Source organism: Lonchura striata, chromosome Z (genome assembly GCF_046129695.1).
Source record: "Lonchura striata isolate bLonStr1 chromosome Z, bLonStr1.mat, whole genome shotgun sequence".
In the NCBI taxonomy this organism is placed as follows: domain Eukaryota; kingdom Metazoa; phylum Chordata; class Aves; order Passeriformes; family Estrildidae; genus Lonchura; species Lonchura striata.
In genome coordinates, this window is record NC_134642.1 from 41,844,014 (window position 1) to 41,864,365 (window position 20,352).

The 20,352-nt window shown below is 42.1% G+C and overlaps 2 protein-coding genes across 5 annotated transcripts in view; one reads left to right on the forward strand and one right to left on the reverse strand.

The window, feature by feature from the left end:
- TPGS2 (tubulin polyglutamylase complex subunit 2) overlaps nucleotides 1–19,495 on the reverse strand; it is a 50,944-nt gene extending 31,449 nt beyond the window's left edge. Inside the window, exons 1-7 of one of the 3 annotated variants that reach the window (XM_077790105.1) lie at nucleotides 19,298–19,495; nucleotides 14,765–14,848; nucleotides 7,911–7,987; nucleotides 6,763–6,850; nucleotides 5,274–5,405; nucleotides 3,353–3,466; nucleotides 1,559–1,719 (exon numbers count right to left, since the gene is read on the reverse strand). In XM_077790105.1, coding sequence (XP_077646231.1) covers nucleotides 1,559–1,719; nucleotides 3,353–3,466; nucleotides 5,274–5,405; nucleotides 6,763–6,850; nucleotides 7,911–7,987; nucleotides 14,765–14,848; nucleotides 19,298–19,370 — 729 coding nt within the window. In that variant the 5' untranslated portion in view covers nucleotides 19,371–19,495. The remainder of the gene's footprint in view (nucleotides 1–1,558; nucleotides 1,720–3,352; nucleotides 3,467–5,273; nucleotides 5,406–6,762; nucleotides 6,851–7,910; nucleotides 7,988–14,764; nucleotides 14,849–19,297) is intronic. The other 2 variants (XM_031507260.2, XM_021538944.3) reach the window with 2 other exon arrangements.
- Nucleotides 19,496–19,592: 97 nt separating this feature from the next.
- Nucleotides 19,593–20,352, forward strand: part of KIAA1328 (KIAA1328 ortholog) — a 170,566-nt gene continuing 169,806 nt past the window's right edge. The window contains exon 1 of one of the 2 annotated variants that reach the window (XM_021538939.3): nucleotides 19,593–19,687. In XM_021538939.3, coding sequence (XP_021394614.2) covers nucleotides 19,636–19,687 — 52 coding nt within the window. In that variant the 5' untranslated portion in view covers nucleotides 19,593–19,635. The remainder of the gene's footprint in view (nucleotides 19,688–20,352) is intronic. The other variant, XM_021538941.3, reaches the window with a different exon arrangement.

The following is a 20,352-nucleotide window of genomic DNA, read 5'->3' on the forward strand; positions in this document are numbered from 1 at the left end:
GGTTAAATTCAAACTGCAGTTAGACAATTCCTCCTTGCTGCCCATCTTCCCCAAGATTTGATCTTAATCCTATGCCACTTATCAGCTGCAGTTTACAGGACTTGGAAGAATGCTTGTGATAAGGCTACACTGGGTATGGCTACAACCCCAGTCCTGGAACTGCATTCCAGATACGGGAGAACCAGACACAATCCTAACACAACCTTTCCTGCAGTGTGACTCCTACCAAGAGTGAATCCTGATTTACACCAGAGGAGGAGAAGCAAAAGGAGGGGATGAAACTAAGTTGCATTTATTTTGATTCAGATAAACAGAAAGGATTAAGAAAACCTTTGGAATTTAAATGTGCTTAAAAACTGAAAACCAACTGGTTGAATTTCTCAAAATGTAACCTTCCCTCTCTTTACACATAAAATAATGACTTTTTTTAACATCTTACATAAAGAATTTTGTTTGTCTTATTGTTTCTATTTCTGATTTTCTATTTTCTATCAAAAAAGTCAGCCTATTTTTCTATTAACAAAGTCAACATATTGTAGTTATGGTATTTCAAATCACAGTGAAACAATCAGCAAAGTGTTGAGCAGGACACAGAGAAGTTCAATACCAAAATATAGATAATCATCTATTAATGAACTGCTTAGTGGAAAACAGCTTTAATATATCCCCTTGAAAACTTTTAAAAATGATAATGGTTAACAAACTAGAAGGATTTTAACCAACAGGGGTTACAAATGATTAGGGAATATATGAATGATTCATCTTACAGTTTGAAAATATACTGAATATAATAAAATATTTATAGCACCAAAGTTACAGAAAAGCAGAGCACAGTGCCACGTACACAGCTTTGACTGATAAACTCCAGTGCAGTGTAACAGGGAAGGCATCAGGAATGAGAAGAACCAAATTCTACAGCCACTATTTGATGGGAAGTCAGGAGTGATTTTAGCAATTCTGATGTGCACACAGGACCAGGGAATCTCACGCTGATAAGACAGCTCTTGTGTCTGAGTGAAGTGCAGGACACTCAAGTCTCAACAGACCTTGCCAAGGTGCACTGACACTGTGCTGGCTTATGAGCTGTAAGTTCAGTAGGATCATCAGCTCCATTCCCTCATCTCTCACAGGATGGAGACAGGGATAGGGCTGAAGGCCCAGTCAAACACAGAAGAACAGCAGAAGCGTCTAATAGCAGAATTTTGGCATGGCAGAATAGTAATTTTAATGACAATAATAAGCAACTAGAATCCTCACCAAGCTTTATGCAGATGTTTTCTTTAACTACCTCTAGGACTTTAAATTGCCCATTTTTGGGCATAATTTTGATGAAGGCGCAACTGCTGAGAGATAAGCAGGGCTAACACAATATTATTAAATTCAAATTACTGTGAAACAAATGACTGCTAACATGTTACATGGAAAAAACTTGTGGTCCCTTCCATGGCTCACCTGGGAGGCCCCCCTGAAAAGACAGACAGCTTGCCAAAAGGTAGGAAGATGTTTTCCCAGTCTATACTTATGCAAAATACTGACAGGCTGGACTCTGCTGTCCTACCTTGGCCTGGGGGCTGACTCCATAGCTGGTGAAGGCATACTGCCACTGTGGAAGACCCAGGTGGGTGATGAGCAGGCGGTAGTAGGCTGTGAAGGTTTTGGTGAGGAAATGCCAATACAGAGCTCTGTCCAGGAACCAGATCTCTGTGTCCTGGGAGACCACTAGAATAAAACAAGCACAAATTACACTGCTGCTTTGAAATATTAAGATTAACCCCTGGCCATTGTAAGGTGGGAGGACACAACACACTCATCAGATAGGGCTGTTTTATGTATCTCCAGGCTTGTTCCAGCCCAGGTGCAGAATCCAGAACTTGTCTTTGTTAAACTTCATATGGTTGGTGATTGCACATCTCTTCTAATTTGTTGAGGTCACTTTGCAGGGCTTTCAAGGGATACATCAACTCCTCCCACTTTAGTATAATGGACAAACTTAGTACCTCTTCCAGTCCTGTGTCCAAGCTGTTCATGAAGACACTGAAAAGCACTGGGCCTAAGATGGAGCCCTGCAGAACTCCACCAGTGACCAGCTGTCAGCCTGATGCGATAACTATTTACTATTTAGCCCTATTTACTATAAACTTTTGTGTCCTACCCATCATCCAGTGTTCACCCACTGAATGGTGTATTTGACTAGCTGTGTGCTGGACAATGAATGTTATGCTGTTCTTTCACAATCTGGGAGTGACATGCTACATGGAACATTCTTGGACATTAACAACTTTGTAGTATATGTTCAAAGTCCAATAATGGCAAACATTTATCTGCCCCACAAAGTAAGAAGCAACTAACTCAATTGTCAGTGATCTAGATTACTGAATAGTCCAGAGCCTGAAAATCATGGTAGTATATTCTGCCAACAAAAACACGTTCTGCAAAATCTTTCCACAGTGATCAAATATTTCTCTGGTGGTGACATTCTTTGTAATATAAAAAGAAGTTGTTTTTTTTTTGGGAGATTGAGATGCTGAACACTATCATTTAAACAGACACTGTTGACATTAACACCTGTAACCAATGCTCCCTTCCCTTGCCCAGGTTATCCACTGCATGTGCTGAAATCACTAACATGAGGAGGCAAGAGGCCAAGGACTTCCTGCCGTGGCAGTTGTCGTCACACACAGTGAAAGGCACTAGATAATAACCTAAGATTTTTCTTAAGAAGCTGTATATTGCAATTGCACAACCCTACACAGTAAACACACATACATCTGTGCACTGTGTCAGATGACAACTATTTTAGAAGTGCCTTGGGTGTTTCACTATTCTCTCACTGATAAGAGTTGTCTCTGTCAAAAAGAACATCTCAGCTCCCATTTCTCACCCTCCCATTAACCCTTCCTGCCACATTTTGGCCTAGTTAGGACCTGGAGACCCTGCATCTGTACACAAGGTGGCTGTCTCAGCTTTTTTTACTATCTACATTTTGTTTCTAAGCAGAGTTATACCCTTTCTCATCAAAATGTAACAGCTTTGTTCCAAGACATGCAAGTAACCAGATTAGTGGAGCTCTCTATTATTTTAATTCAATTGTCTGTAGGTCTCAGGTGAATACTTCCCTGCTTCTATGCACACAGAAATCGTAAGTTATAACTCAGACTCCAACACTAAAAGGAGTGAAAATGTTAGATCTAGTTAAGATTTAGCTCCTGACTTCAGTGGAGACAGGACATCTCAGTAAAAGTTTCCCTTAAAAATTGCAAAGAAGATCAAAAATACAAGATAACTTTCCACATGTGGCCTCCAGATAGAATCCACAACAAGAAATGGCTAACTTTTCTTTTTTCAGTCTTACCTGGTTCAGCATGCTTATAAACAAGACAGACTTTCCCATTCCCATTGCATGGGTCTAATTCAAAGATAAGACTACGAGAATCAAAGTGTGGCTTCTCTGGTTTGTCTCCATTACCTGAAACCAAGGAAAAAGATTATGAAACATGTTTGAAAAACTGTGATTCAGTTGCAAAGAGTCTGTCTGTTTTATACATTAATAAATCAGTTGATGAAGAGCTGAAGAACTGATTAAATTCCCTAAGTTTAAAATAAAAACAAGCAAAAAAAAAAAAACCAAAAAATGAGAAGAAATTTCATCTGTTAGGAAAACAAACCACAGAGTCAAAATCAGATGCCTGAAAATAGATAAGCTGAATTCTATTTCCTCACTGGCATTAAGCAAGTCAAGGTTTACAGATATCACCCCTGAGGTTTGTCTAATCTTTTCTTAAAGTTCTCCAGTGTTAGAGAAGGCACAGGCACAATCTCTAGGTACTCAACCCAAATCCATCACTTATCACTTAGAAGTTTTCCTTATGGATCTTCCCTGCTACAACTGAAGCCCATTATTTCTGTTGTATATATGATTCATTTTTCTGTCATGATTAATTTTTTTCTAAGGACAGGGAGAACAATTTATTCTTTTTCTCTTGCAACAAGACTACAGTGAAATTGCAGAGATATATATTTATCCATACATTCCAGTGACATTAGCATCCTTCTCAACGGCCACATCTGACTCTTACTCAAGACCCTCAACCATCACTGAGCATTTCTAGAAGATCAGGGCTGCAGCCAAACTGGAATGTCAAAACTACTTTCACCCACACTTAGAAGCTAGAAGATCTTATGGAGATTCAGAGACAAGATTGAAACTAAATAGTATTCTTTTAAGAAATTGGTGTGACACCTGGCTATGTTCTTATCCTCTTGATTTTGCCAGCTGGATGTGAGAGCTCTGACAAAATGAATGGGCTTTCTTTTTCTTTTTTATTCTCTCCAAATAGCAGCATTCCCAACATTTTTAGGCAGGGTAGCCTCATAGTTATATGTACATACTAATTCCAGCTGTCTTCACTACCAAAGCAAAACCTGTTCTCTTTTGTTCATTTAACACCTTAAGCACACAAATATTTTGGAAACTGAATCACTAGGGTAAGGCTCAGGTGAAAGTTTAAACAGGGAAAAGGCAGAATAGTCTGTTAAAAGACGATGCAAATAACACTAATCCGCACTACATTCACAGCATACAGACCTACCATACAGCCAAGGCTATAGGGAACTAATAAGAAATATAATAGATCTAGCCTAGGAGACAGAGAGTCACTGAATCATAGAATGGTTTGGGCTGGAAATGGACCTTAAAGATCATCTTGCTCCAACTGCCCTGACATGGACAGGGACACCCTTCTCCAGACCAGGTTGCTAGACCAAGTAATCCCCATCTACTTGGAGCAATCTTTTCTGTTGCTGTATGGAAGAGACTTTAAAGATCATCTTGTTCCTATTTCCCTGCTGTGAGGGATAGCTAAGGTGCTAAGAGGATTGGGTTTGTTCAGCCTGGAAAAGAGAAGGCTTCAGGGTGACCTAATTGTGGCCTTCCAGTACCTGTAAAGAAGCCAACAAGAAAGATGGAGAGAGACTTTTTACAAGGATATGTAGGGACAGGATAAAGGGGAGTGGGTTCACACTGATAGAAGGCAGATTTACATTAGATATTAGGAAAAAATTCCTTATGTGAGGGTGATGTGGCAATGGCACAGGATGCCTGGAGAAATTGTGGATACTCCCAGCCCTGGAAATGTTTAAGGCTATGTTGGATGGAGCTCTGAGCAACCTGGTGGAAAGTGTTTTGGTATACATATTTTGTGCTATATTCTAATATAATTAGAACAAAAGGGATGGAACAGAGCAGGTTTTCTAGCCTGTTAACAGTGCCTTACCTTCCTCATCTGTGTCATCTTCCAGGTCAGCGAGAGTTGGAGCACTAGGTAGAGTGTACATAGAGGAACCCCCAAGGCGACACAGCTTTGAGACACTGTTAATCACCATGGAGCCCAGGGGCATTGGAGTATCTGCAACAAAACCAATCATTAATCACATCCAGTGTCAGGAAAGCATGGGAGGCATTTATTTGCCTCCAGACATCAACCTCTGTGGGGTGAAGAATGGTTATACCCAGCAGATTTGGACATTTAACTTAAGTAAGGCTCTACAAGAGCAAAAATGAGGCTTTTTCAAACACCGACTCCCACTTACATGTGATGCAACACCATCTCAGAGCTATAAAGGTAAGGGAATTACCTGCTGGCAAGGACTGTGCTGCAGCTGTTAGCTCAGTCCTGTGAAAAATTAAAAATCCTGGCTACAGGATTTTCGCTACAGCCTTTTCCTCAGAGTTCTTTTCCCTGCTACTGCCCTTCCTATCTGAAACCACCCCATACATTCACAGCTTACTGGGCAGTTTGTCCTCTTCTGCTCCATGTACCTGTTCAGGGTACATCCTCTTGGTTTCCACTTCCACAGAGGATTTTATCAACATCAACATGTGGGTGCTCCTGAAAGAATCCTACAGGACTTGAGCTTCTGAGGACTCAGACTGTTACCAGACATCAAGGCAGCAAGCACCCTGTTCAGCCATGTGCCAGTGTGATGGGTCTCAGAAGACACTGCTGGATGTTTGCGCAAATAAGACAGCTGTACCAGCAGCCTTGGTCTCCATGCACTTGTGAGCCCTGAAAACAAGACTCCTCAGAGGTCATAAGTCCCACTTGAAACATGATGGGAGTTGTGCAGGTGCTAAAGCACTGATGTGAACTGTTTCTGAAATGTTATTTCACTTCCTGAGGAAGACCCTACATTTGACACCGATCTCCAGAAGTGAGCAGTGTCTGCAGCGCAATTGGAGAATCCTGCCGGAAAGCAAAGAGAGCCAGGATAACAGCTGCAGAGTGAACAAACTACTTGATTTTTCCTGAACAAGGATGGAAAATGAAGCTTGGACTTTAGCTGGTGGAAAGCAGAATCAGGGTCCAACATGTACATATACATTTGAATGAAAAAGAAGTATTATCAGAGGGTGACTGTTCCTACTGATTTATAATGGGATAATGAGCTACAGCTGTTTCTCTCTATATGAACTACAGAGGGAGTGAGGTATGAGGTTTAAATGACACACCTAAATCTTAGTGTCAACAGATGGCCAGTGCATTACAGAATAAAATTTATGTAATGAATAATTAGTTTCTTGCCAGAAAGAAAGAGTGTTTGCACCTCTTCTGTAGGATAACGGAACATGCAAGCAATAGATTTTGCCCTGAGAGATGTGTATTGATTGGGCAGAAAGTAAGTTTGCAATTAAAGAGATTCTGTAAAGGAAGGACTAAATGCAATGAATTGAGCTTGTCGCTGGAGGCGAACACAGGGACTCACCATCAGTCTTCACACTCCAGGTCATCTGGAAGCCATCAGTCATCAGATAGAAGTTCTTTAAATCCTCAGGTAATATACAGGAGTTCTTCTGCAAATTATAATCAAAGTGTAATGGGAAAATGCAGAACATGTCTCAAACTCTAAGAACAACTGAAAATTGATACAGAAATATTTGCCGCCAAGTTTCTTGCTTAACTCCAAGGTGACACAAATAGTTCAGATATCTCATTCTAAAGTCTTGAGAAAACACCTTTGTATTTCTTGGGACTCTACTAGTCTTAACAAAGGTAGCTTGGGAAAATTTCACAATGAGCAGTTAGTCATCACAAAATTATTACAGCATTGTTCCCAAACTGAGACATCATATTACCTTTTGAGATTAGCAGCCACTCCACATAAATCAGAACAATCAGCTTTTTCATATATACGGCTTACAAGAGGAGGGTTTTGCTTTAAGTGAAATCAGACTAAACTTACCTGTTCCACTAAAGCATGTATAATATTAGCACAATGACTATCTTCTTTTGAGGGATTTCAGCTCCAAGTAGGTGTAAGTATAGGCTCAAATGCTGCACATACTCAAGTAGATTTATGTTTCACTTAACAAAAAACTATGTGTACAAGCACATGCAAAGCCAGACTCACAAATCTGCTGGTCTGGCTTCATCCCTCCCCAAACTTCAGTGCATGGCTGGGGCTCCTAAGCCTGCTTCCTTTTGAGCCACCAATGAAAGAAGTAACCCCAGTGAGTTCGAGTTGCTAGAAAACTTCTCCTATATACCTGTCTTGGTTGTGGAAGTAAAGTCTTTCTTAACTTAGACTCTTCAGTCAAGCTGCAAATACAAGGGTGGAAGAATAAAGGCTTAATCCTCAGAACAAAAAGAAGCTCAAAGAACTATAGACATTTCTAGACCCTGCTCCTGGGGACAGGATTGGCTGCAGAACAGTGAACCTCTGCTCTTGTTGAAGTGTCAAGTACATAAAATTAAACAAAATGGAAACCTGCCAGTTTTAATAACACAAGCAACAAGCATGACTAAAGGAGTTACCTGTTGGTCTATTTGTAACAATTTTAGAGAAAAAAACAGATTGACTCCAGTGACTTCAAATTTAAATTAGTCACATTTAGGACTCCAAAAGAATCTGACCTCAAAACTCAGGAGAGTGTTCCATGATGGAGGTTCCACAATCTGTGCATGTTGACTTGTCCAAGGGCTGCACCACTCTCCTTGTGGAAAAGTTTCATTAAATAAAGACAGAATACTCTAGTAACCAGTAGTTAAAGAAAAGGAAGATGAACGTGCAGTTCAAAGATCCCTGCTTCACTTGGAGCATGAATTTTTTAGTATCTCAAGAGAAGAGAGATGTATCTATCCAGCAAGAGCAACATACCAACTGTAAATCCAACTGCAATGCTGGCCTCTAGTCATCAGCTGCTGGCTGAGCAAGGGAAGGTGGTGGTCTCATCCTTTTCACATGACCTCCCTCCCCTAGGACCAGAACAGCCTTTCTGCCTGTTGAAGCCTTATTCACAGACACTTTATTTGGGTTATTACAGTCTGTGTCCCCTACTGGGGTGTACACGCTATGTAGGAGCCCCTAATCTGCCCACAACCTTGTGCTTGGTAATTTACTTTTAAAGCACATCCATTAATGTTGATTGACTGCTCCGGATGAATCCCAGACACCAATGGCTTTGCAGCTTGTAATAGGGCAGGTCACCTTACTTGCTTCATCAAGCAGTCTGGTCAGGTCCACAGGTCTTAAAGCAGATAACTGTCATGACACTGCAGAGACCATTTTGAGAAGAATTTACCATCCTATGACAAGTGTCTGCTGATGGCTGAGGACCTAGTGGTAAGTTTAAGGTGATTAGTAAACCCCATGAACATATCTGAAGTTCTTCAAATGCTTTTAACAAACACACCTTCTCCTCAGTCCTCAATATTTATAATTTCATGCTGTGCTTTTATCACTTCCAGTTTCAAGCTGCACCTGTAAGCAAAGTGACTATGGCTAAAACTATGAAGAAATAAAATATGACAGATCTGCTAATAAAGCCTCAGCAAAATACAAAAATTTACATAACACTTTGACTACATTTCAAATCCCCCAATTTCAATTAATTCATTGCAGCAGTAAAAACACGTATGTAAATGGGTCTCCTGGCTTCAATGGGTGCTCTTCTCCAAGCAGGAGAACCAGATCCACTATGGTGACAAAAACTAAGGTTTTAAAACTTCCACTATAGTATCCAGATAAATCTTGCTACAATTCAGGCACAGCCCAATATAGCAAATATAGCTAAGACAAGACAAAAATCACATCTGAATAGGTTTTATGCTCTGAATGCTTCTGTTGAAAAAGGTCAACATGTACATGTTTCTCCAGATGGCTACTCTCTGAATTTATTTCAGGATTCTCTCAACCATGCTGGTGCAAAATATATGTGTAAAAATGCAGTACCAGAGCAGGTCTGGGGTCTATAGGAAAAGGCCTGTAAATAGAAAACTTAATTAACACTCATTTCTCCATCTGATGGAAAGGATTGATTGATCTGTCATATTATGTTAAATCACATGACCATATGACATCAGAACAGTAATCTTCTGACAACAGTCAGAGAAACAAGATACTATATATTAAAAACAGCTTATCAAACTGTGTGTTCTTATTGCTCAGCTGGTAGTTCTTAGGGTTGTGCTCTCCAGCCCCATAAAATACACAATGTCAGACTTGGCTTAACCATAGCCCTGGCAAGCAGCTGTTTTCATTCCAGTTATCTGGTTAATCTCATGAGTTCATAAAACAAAATATCCCAACTGCTTAATATGGTGTGTGAGGTCTATTCCTTTTCTTTGTTCTCTGTAATATCTCAAAATAGTCACACAAGAAAGCACAGCCTATTGAGTACAGAGAAAAATATGAGAATCTGATTTTTGGGGCCAGGACCTAATTAGAAATGGATCCAAAGCTAAGAACCCTGATATATAGCAATTCACTTGACACACTGTTGAAACAATGCCTCTCAAGCAAATATACTAAAGTAACAGAAAGCAATCAAAACATACAGCTCTAGAAAGACATCTCTAAAAACATGAATGAGTTTTACCCAACTTCTGGGGAGAGAAAGCATTCATGTCACTTCTTAGGGCTTCCAAGAATTAGACCACATCAGTAGCAACCCTTCTCTTTTCTTAATGTCCTGCAGTTTTATGGCTGGTTTGTCCTAGCTGTCAGTAAATGTTGATGCTAATTGATGTAAGATATTGAAATGTTCTTCTTGCACCTTTCATAAATCTGACCTGGGGGCTTCCAGGAGATCACCTTGATTTTCTGGGGCTAGAACAGACTTGATCCCCTGCTGCAGAGAACAGGATTTCAAAGTTCTCTTGGGGATATTGTTGTGCAGCCAGTTTTTCAATATGTTATAAAGCTTAAGAAGAGGGGGAGCACTGTGTAAGAAACACTACTTACCTCCCAGAAGTCCTTCAGCCTGTTCGCCATCATGCAGCTTGAAGAAACATAGCTTTCCACATGTACTGGCTCTGCTGGATCCACTTCCCCATCTTTCCCACAGTCACAGCCACAAGGCAAGCTCAAGGTAGGGAGACCCTATGGGGATCAGGGGTGGGAGTCTTGGCTAATGTTAAGGGAGGACAAGGATGCCAAGAAGGACTGTTGAAGGTGCCCACCCTGCGTGCATACTTGGACTCAAGAAGAGATGCTGCAGAAGCAAGGAGGATGACATTCCAGACATGTGCTGGAAACACTACACAGTAGAGAGGAAGCAACTTAGGAGGTTCCTGGTTTGTGTGTAAGGGTTCAAATGAGAAACCAGGAAACTGCAGGCCTGTCAACCTGACCTTGGTGCTTGGGGAAGCACATGTGCCATCACATGGCACCTCCAGGAGATCCAGGGGATCATGCCCAGCCAGCATGGGTTCGTCAAAGGTGTAACCGCCCGACCCAATCTCCTTCTGTAACACAGTGCCCCTCTTAGTGGACGAGGGAAAGTCCAGAAATGTTGACTTCCTGCATTTTGGAATAAAGTCTTTAACACTGTGTCCCACAGAACTCTCCTGGAGACACCAGCTGCTTGTGGCTTTGACGCTCTGTTCTTGAGTTAAAAACTGGCTGCTGGCCTGGCCCAGAGAGTGCTGGTGAATGGAATTCCTTGCAGCAGGCAGCTGGTGCCTAGTGGTGTCCCCCAGGACTCTGTACTGAGGGCTCTGTACTGTACTGTTTTTTACCTTTGGTGATGATCTGAGCTCTTGAGGGAATCCAAGAGCTCCTTTAGTCAGTTTGAGGACAACACCAAGTTGGGCGTGAGTGCTGTTCTGCTGGAGGGCAGGAAGGCCCTGCGGAAGGATCTGCACTGTCTTCTGGATCCACGGGCCAGGGCCAGTTGTGTGAGGTTCAACAAGGCCAAGTGCTGGGTCCTGCCCTTGGGTCACAGGAACCGCCTGCAGCTCCAGGCTGGGACAGCGTGTCTGGCAAACTGCTGGATGGGAGAGGACCTGGGGGTGCAGGTTTTCAAGGGCTGGACACGAGCTGGAGTGTGCCCAGGTGGCCAAGAAGGCCAATGGCACCGGGCTTGTGTCAGCAATGGTGTGGCCAGCAGGAGCCGGGCAGTGGCCAGCAGGAGCAGGGCAGTGGCCATCCCCCTGTGCTGGGGGCACTGGTGAGGCCACAGCTGGAATCTTGTGTTCAGCTTTGTTTCCTCACAGCAGGAAGGACACTGAGGGGGACTAGAGTGTGTCCAGAGAAGGAAATGGAGCTGGGGAAGGGTCTGAAGCACAAGTGTGGGAGGAGTGGCTGATGCAGCAGGGGGTATTCAGACTGGAGAAGAGGAGGTTGAGGGAGACCTTCTCACTTTCTAACACCTGAAATGTACTGAAAGTCCCTGAAAGCCAGGTGTGGGTCAGGCTTTTCTCCCAAGTAACAAGTGAGAAGGACAACAGAAAATAGTCTCAGGTACCTCTGTGTGCCTCTAACAAAAATGCAATTTTCTATTTTTTGAAAACCAAAACAATGATGTGAGTGACTCATTTTTCTTCTAGCTGAAGAAAATGTAATTTAAACACTGAAGAAAAAAAGAAAATGTGATTTAAAAACTGCACCAGAGCGCCCCCTAGCAGTATTTTAGTGTAACACCTATTTCTAAAAATTGCACGTGGAGGGGAGTAGGGCCATTGCCAGCGTAATTATAGGAGTGGGAAAGGTTTCTTAGGATGATGTAGTTATTAGCACTAGTTTTCTGGTGACCAGGTAACTATGTCTCTACTCCCTCTTGTACTTCTTGTCTTTCTTGGGGAAAAGGTAACATCTTAGTAGGTTTGAATATGAGGAAATATTGAAAAATCTGGTTTTTTACAGTATAATGAACTGCTTACAATTTTAGGGGAAGAGATGCTTTACTCGTGTAAGTACACTTGGCAATCATACACTTTAAACATTTTTGTGTGTTTGCTGATTTCCAATAAATTCTTCAGGAGCGATTTCAAGCTTGATTTCCTGACATGCAACATATAGCAGTTCTTTCTGCATTGGGAAAAATCTCTTCTTCTATAGCCTTACTGCAATAATTCCTGTCATGAAGCTCAGCTTCCCCTGCAAAGCTTTATGGCAACTAAGAGACATTCAACAAACTAAAAATTTTAAAGATTATTTTAATCTCAGCAAGGTGAGATTTTAAAACCCAGCAGTATCCAGTTATATAACATCACGAACATGGCACAGCACAACTTAGAAAACATGGCTGATGGGAACGAAAAATGCATATACCCAGCATGAATAAAATAATATGTTAATTAATAATTTTTTAAAGGTTGATTTTCTTTTAAGAGCTTCTGAACACCTGGATTTTTTTCTCAGTAAAACAATCTTTCCTTGCAAAACTGAGGAAAAATTGATTTCACTAAACAATAATCTAAATAATAAAGCTTTTATTTGGTGAGTCTCAATAGAGAGAAAAGTTGTTGGGGGAAAAATAATGTAGTTTTGGAAACAGTTTCACCAGTTCTCCTACATCACAGAAAAATAGTTTTCAAAGAGTTTCATAACGAAAGATGTAGAAGAAAGTTAAAAATATACTCTGACAAAATGTTAAAACTCTCAGCCATGGAGAACTGATTACACACATAAGTATTGCCACCTAGTGGCCATAAATCCGATAAAAAACCAAACCAAACCAAACCAAAACATATTCCAATTCAAGAAAGGTAAGTTTCAGGAAAAATCAGGTACAAGTTCATCCTGGAACGGCTTTGTGAATTGTCGAGCGCATTGTACTTAATCATCATGGCAGGACATTTTGTCCTGCAACTGTGTACACTGGGTTAGATTTACGCTTCATCTCCAGAGCTCAAGAGAAAAAAAAAGGGAAAAAAATCCAGCTACCTTTCTGTTTGAGATGGGACCTTTGATTTGTCAATGCAATGGGAACTAAAACCAAAGAAATAGACAGCCAAGTCTATCACTATTACAAGTCCAACTCAGCTGCACTCATTTACTTCCACAGTTGAGTTAGTTGATTGCTGGCTGCGGGGTGGGAACTAAAATTTTGTTTTGGCTTCTCTTGAATGAAGTGCTTCAGCTACAGCATTTGTTTGGCTTTATAAGGATAGCTCAGTTTTGAAATAAACCCACTTTAGTTTAGAAGAGAAGCAGCACCTGAAAATGACAGGAATGAGCACCATGTTGAGGAGAAACAGTCCTCTCCACTCAACAGAAGAATGGGCAAATATCACTCTGTTCCCAGACCTGAGCTGGCTTACAGTCATGGTGCTTCAAACTTTCCAGCTCAGTTAACGCAATACTTGAACAACAGCTACAGGAAACCAAGGATTGGTTTACACAAACCTGAACAACAGGACTTTTCTCCCTGACCACAACTGCTGACTTCAGGACAAGCTTCGGTAATTAACACAGAGGTTTATACCACATACATTCCAAACTGGAATATATATATATAAAAATATATATATGATATATGTTCTTGATAAATATCACTAATTGGAATAGAGCATTACCAAAACTAGTGCAAGACTTCTCCTCATTGTTTAGGAAAAGCAGTAAATGGCAAGATGCCAAAGGGGAAGGTATTTCATGCAGTGGTAACAAGAGCAGTCTCTTGGAGCAGCTGCTTTAGGCCACAGCCAGGGTTAAAGCAGAGGGGGGATGATTCCCTCAACTCCATTCTCTGCCGTGTCACTTTCCAAAGGCCAGAAACTCTACTGTCCAACTCTACTGTCCCATCCCTACACAAGCAACACCTACAACACAGTTACTCAACCATGGCCATGGGATTATGAAGCTATGTATATTCCAAAAAGGGAGTGAAAATGCCAAGAGTCACACAACAGTTTTCAGGAGCCCTCTGATCACACAGACTGATGCAGTAAGGTCAAATAAAGCAGAGTGAAGGTAGCATGTGTCCTTCATAGCCTTCTAAAACAGGCAATGGGACATGCCCTAGTCAAAAGATTAGGCTGGGTAGCCAAAGAGGAGGTGAAAGAAAAGGATATGAGAAATTGAAGCAAATGGCTGAGGCTAAGATGAGAAAAAGGTAACTGGAACAAACTGGGTAGTGTTATTTACCAGCTTGAGGTCTTTACCTTTAATGGCTATGGATAATAAAGCACTGCTTTGTTTTGTTTGAAAGGGAGTTGGAAAAAGTTTTCAGATCTGAGTCAGAAAACTGTTTGCTCCCACTGAGTCACCACTGTAGCTGCCTACTACAGTTATGTGGTTTCTTTTTAGAGCTGTCATGCTGAATGTACCCACACTGATGATGTTTCTATAACAGATAAGGTGCATGTGACAGCCTGAAAGAGTGATACCTGATTAAGAAAAACCCAACAACACCTGTTCAGACTACATTGTACATCAAACTTGGTAACAAGCTGTTCATAAACACAAGGTTGCCATTGCATTTGACATTCTCCACAGGCTGCTGCACATTCAAACTGACCTCACTGCAGTTTTATCAGGAAAATACTCACTTGTTCCCAAGAGATGATTGTGTGGCGTTCAGCTGGCTCCTTTTCCACAAAAGTCACTTCAGCAACTCCTGGGGAAGTCTCTGAAAGGAAAAGAGGAGCATGTTTGCATCTCTCATGGGTGACACCAACCCTGTGAGACAGTAAATTTTGCAAATTGATGAGTGACAGCCAGGGAGAAGGCATTAATGATTGCACATGTTGTGCTGGTGACTGAGCAGTCACTTTCTTTTGTCTGTAACTGTACTCTGCATCTCTTGGCGTAAGAATGTCTAGTGCTACACTAAATGTTATTATTTGATTTTTTTAATACATGTAACAATGTGCATATATGCACATATTGTGATATATCTACACATACACTAATTTAATGGGTGGCATTCCTGTCTAGGGTGGGAGGGGCTAGAACAAGATGATCTTTAAGGTCCCTTCCAACTCAAACCATTCTATGACTCTATGATGCAAGCACAATTTGTCTTCAAGGCGTCATCTTTTGCAGAGGTTTTATGGAAAATGAAAAAAAAAAATCAGTGATGGGTTTTGAGGCAAACTCTTACAGGGGAGTGCATCTTTATTTGTAAGCATGCCTTGTGGTTTTTGTTGGGTAGGATATCCTCACCTAGGGACAAGATGCAGTGCAGTGTTCCTGTGAACTGCTAACAACCCTGGTCCACAAGGGCAGGCATGCTTCAGCTCTGGATTCAGTGGGTTTGGACAGACACAGAAACCTGATCCTGCTGAAGGGATCTGTATGACCAAACATCAGTTCTCTGAAACCTCAGCTGGACACAGGAAAATTTGCTACAAGCACTGAACTCGTATCAATCTATAAAAATATTCTGAATATTTTATGGGAAAGAACGTAAGATACTAAGTCACATGGTGCTTTCAGATGTGTGATAGCAGAATAGACTCATTTACAATTACTATTTTATAATGTTTTATGTCACCCAAAGCCAACTGAAGTAATTCCCACTGAGATCATTCTCTTTGGATGAAGTCCAGAGAGACTACTAAATTGTTGTGGGAACTGCAAGCCCAGCAGACAGGGCCTTGGAATAGAAGTGATAACTATTCAAGGCTTTCCAGCCTGGCTCTGCTGTGAAAGTATTGGCCCCTAAAGCAGTCACACACATTACAATTGCCTTCTGGTAAAACATACACAGTGCACCAGACAGGAAAAGCAGGCACTAGAGAGCTTTGGTTTGTTTTTTTATCTTCAGTGCCAGGCTTTTAATTCTATCAATAGCACTGTCCTTGTCTGTTCTGTGGGTGGAAGACTGGCACTCAGTTTCAGCAGTAAACATCAGTTGGAAATACTGATTGTTACCTTGTCAGATAATTGAAAAGATAAAAACATGGCATCAGATAAACCAAGTCCAAGTTAAAGACATTTAAAAAAAAATCATACTTGGTCACATAGGTAAATTTGTCTGGTCAAGGAGGAACCCCAATATACAGAAGACTGATGTTTCACCAAGTTTGACTTCTGATAGGTGGGTCCAAGGTAGGGTGATCTGTCTCTTGCTCAAATATAAGCTGTCTGAACGACAGGGTGGAATCAATTACCTAACTGGTCTTTTCCATCTAAGCTATGCAAACCTTATGACAAGTTGAGGAGATTATAATAACAGGGTAATTGTTATTTCTGTGATCAAAGGAAACAGAAGGGATGTTTAATTCATCAGGCACAACATCTTGGCTGGGATAACAGAAGATTAAATTTTGTATCAGTCAAGAAGATGTCTAGGAATGAGAGAATTCAACTTCTAAAGAGGTTTGAACCAAACCCAAGATCAAAAGAAAGAGAAATTCCACCTTAAAAGCCCAAATATAAAATTAAAAATATACTGTGGGTAAACTGAAATCCATGTTTAACAGATGTGTATAGGTATGGACAGGAGTGCCACTGAACATTTGGGTTAACTTTGCAATGAGTTGCTTTTCCTTACAGATGGAAGAAATGAAGAAGCCACTTTAGTGGCACATAGATACATGATAAAGCTTAACTTCTTCAGACTACACCCTATAAATTAATCTGAATCAAGATTATAGTAAACTCTGCCCTATTTTTAGGACATTTCATCTGGAAGCTCCCAAAAACGCTTTGCAGCATTAATCAGAAATAATCAATGTCGTGATGTGACACAAAGCTGAAACAGGAAATCACAGGATTTTCAGTCTTTACAGTACTGCTAATACTGCCTGTAAGTTGGCTAAACTCTCAGTGTAATTTTAAAATGCTTTAATAGTTACATTCTTATCTAATAGAAAGTGCTAACAGTGAAGCATGGTTCTGTCTTGGGCAGTCCAGCAGAGCTAACACCTTCCATGTTGATTTAATTATGAATAATAAATCTTTCCGGAATTTTCTATTACTCACAGAACTTCAGCAAAGTGAATACTGGCAATGGGAAAGATCTCTCCCTTTTTTTCCCCTCAAGGTATAGCCTCCATAATGCCTGTGAGAAATATCCCTTCTTGTAGGGATTTCCACAGAGACTAAAGTTAAAAAAAAAAAACCAACAAAACAATGACTGATTGTACTTTACGTTAGGCAGAAAATAGCAATTGACTTCATGAGACTTTCCAAAAGATTTAAAGTGAGATAGTTTCTAGTAGTAATAAATACAGAGCAAGGCGTCATTCTGAATGAGATAGCCTTTGTTATTTGAAAGAAACAAGCACTGAACAGACTGGTAATACTTCCCAATTAGCTAAACAATTCTAATTAATTTGGTGGCACAGTTGAAATGCCTTGGACTACTACTGGAAAAAATGTGCCAAATTCCCAGAATGTGTGGAGAGACAGAGAAAAGAAGTGAAGTAAAACATCATTGTGATGGACATTGCTGTATTGCACAATTCAAGTTGTCAGAGACACAGAGAGATAAAGAAGAAAACACAAACCAGGAAACACCTTCCACCTGAAAGGGATGTTGCAGGACCTTCAGAGCCGTATCTGCATTGCCATGTTGTGCTGGTGCAGACAACACACCTACCCAAAACAGCTTATATGGCAACATGACATTTGGACACAGCTCACATCTCAAAGCTCTCACACACCTGACGGTGGTGAAAATGTGGGCAGGGCTAGTCCTATTTTTTAAAAAGACCTACTTGAAAGAAGCTTTTGCTATGACGATGATCATCAGTTTCACTCACAGTGTAGAGATAGCATTATCCTGACCTCAAAACCAAGAAAACAAACAGAAAAAAAAAATCCACCCATACCCCACCTCAAGAAGTCCACTAGTAAGTCAGTATGACAACACTGATCAGAGATTGAGGGTGAAATCCTGTCCACACTGAAACTCAGAGAAAGAATTTAACCCTGATCTTTTAATCTCATCTGTCTGAGCAGCTACCCAAACCCATGTGCCACTATAGATAAATTGAGGTTACCACGTGAAATTTACTGTCCTGCAATGCTGCCCTGGGATGAGATAATAGCAAAGCTCACTTCTGGCTCTAAAATTCCTAGGAAGAAATTTCGAGACTGCAACTTGTAATCTTGTTTCACATGGTTTAGGATAGAGGTACAGCTTTTCAGCCTTACAAATAAGAGAGTCCTGCGCTCTGTGCTGCTGAGGTATCAAAGGTCTAATGCTAAAATCCTTTGCACATACAAACACTTGAAGAAATCCTTGTGATTCCACTGATATGAGTAAAGTTTGTCTGAGAATACGTCCTTTGGATGCCTTGCAGTCCTGCTGAATTCAGAGGGAGCTGAGGGGATGCAAGAAGGCTCAAGATCTGAGCAAAACCTGCAAATGACAAGCAGGACATTTTGTAGAACAAGTATCAATGTGGGAATGAGCTGAATGGCAACTATTTATGGGGATATGATCTTGAGCAGATTCACAAATTGGCCTTCTATCAGAACACTGCACCATGCTGAACTCCCCTCCATGGGGCATGCTCCTGCTGACCCCACATTACCACAGAGAATCAAATTTAGGCGCTATTTACACAGGAAGATTGTGTGGAGACCTCACAGGAACATTTCAATATCTGGAGGCCTACATGGAAGCTGTAGAGGGACTCTTCATTATGAATTGTGAGATGACAAGGAGTAATGGATACAAATTGGAAAGAAGGAAAATTTGGTTGGGGTATTAGGAAGAAAATATTTATTTTGAAGGTGGTGAGACACTGGTAGGTTTGCCCAGAGAAGCTAGGGATGTCCATCCCTGGCAGTGTTCAAGGCCAGGCTGGATAAGGCCTTGAGCCACCTGCCCAAGGCGTCAAGGCTGGGAATGGATGATCTTTGTGGTCTCTTCCCACCTTTTAACATTCAACGATTCCATGATTTTTCATAAAACATCACCTTCTCCTTCTCTGGTGTTTATGAAACTCTTAGAGTCGAGAGATTCAGGATTCCTGCCGCTGTTTCCAGAAACAAGGATATGTCTCTGCGTGTGCACAGGCTGCTCAGCTGCGCGATTCACAGAAGGGGCTGTGACAAATGGGTGGCTCCCCCCGCCCCCGGCCTGCCCCCGCCCCGCGCGCTGTAGCTCAACGCCACTTACCCAATATCCTTGTGACGCCCAAGGTGAGCTTGTCCAGGTAGGGCTTGATGCCGGTGGGGAGTTTTTCCTCCATCCTCCGCGAGACCCTTCTGCCTCTACCCAGCTCGACAGAGACAATGCTTTTCTGGCCTTCCTACTGCCCGTAGCCACAGGGCGCGCTGGGAATAATAGTTCTTCTGGGCGGTGCTCTGGTCGGCCCATGGCGGCCTCCGCTGCTCAGAGGACCACGATTCCCGGCATGCCTCGCAACCCTCCGCGCGCCTCTGGCGCAGCTAGCCAATGGGCGGCGAGAGCCGGGGGGACGGCGGGGGTGTGCGGGGAGTGGCGGCTGTTTCAAGATGGCGGCGGCGGCCGCCGGTGTGGGTGGAGGTGTTCGCCGAGGCCGGGGCTGTATCCTTGTCTGGGGGGCGGTGTGAGGGGACAGCGGCGGGAGGGGCCGCCAGGGGCGTGCGGGGCAGCCCCCCTCGCGGGGGGGTTTGGCGTGGAACTGATGCGGCGCTGTGAGTCGGGTGGGGTTCTGTGGCCATGGCAGAAGCTATGTGAGGGCTCCGCTGGCGACTGTGGAGGGGGTTTGGCCTGGGGAGAGGGATTGGGTATATGCCTGTTTTTAGGGGGTGCTCAGGATTTCAAAGCAAAAGTGACCTGGGAGAGAGGGGAGGGTCATAAGTCCTCTTCAGTGTGACCCAGTTGTGAAATCTCGGGGCAAGTAAATATACAGGAAATGGAGAAATTGCGTTCAGCTTATGGGGACTTGTCAGGGAATCAATAGAGAGAATGAGGTTGAACAGCCCGGAGAAAAGAAGGCTCAGGAGTGATCCTATCGAACTCTTACTACTGCCTGACAGGAGTTTGGTTGTGGCCGGGTGGCGGCTGGGCTCTTCTCCCAGGTGACAAGTGACAGGACAAGAGCTGTTGTCTTAAGCTGCTCAGGAGAGATTTAGATTGGACATTAGAAAGCATTTGCTCACACAGAGAGTGACTGGGCATTGGAATGGACTGCGCAGGGAGGTGGTGGAGTCACCATCCCTGGAAGTGTTTAAGAAAATACTGGACCT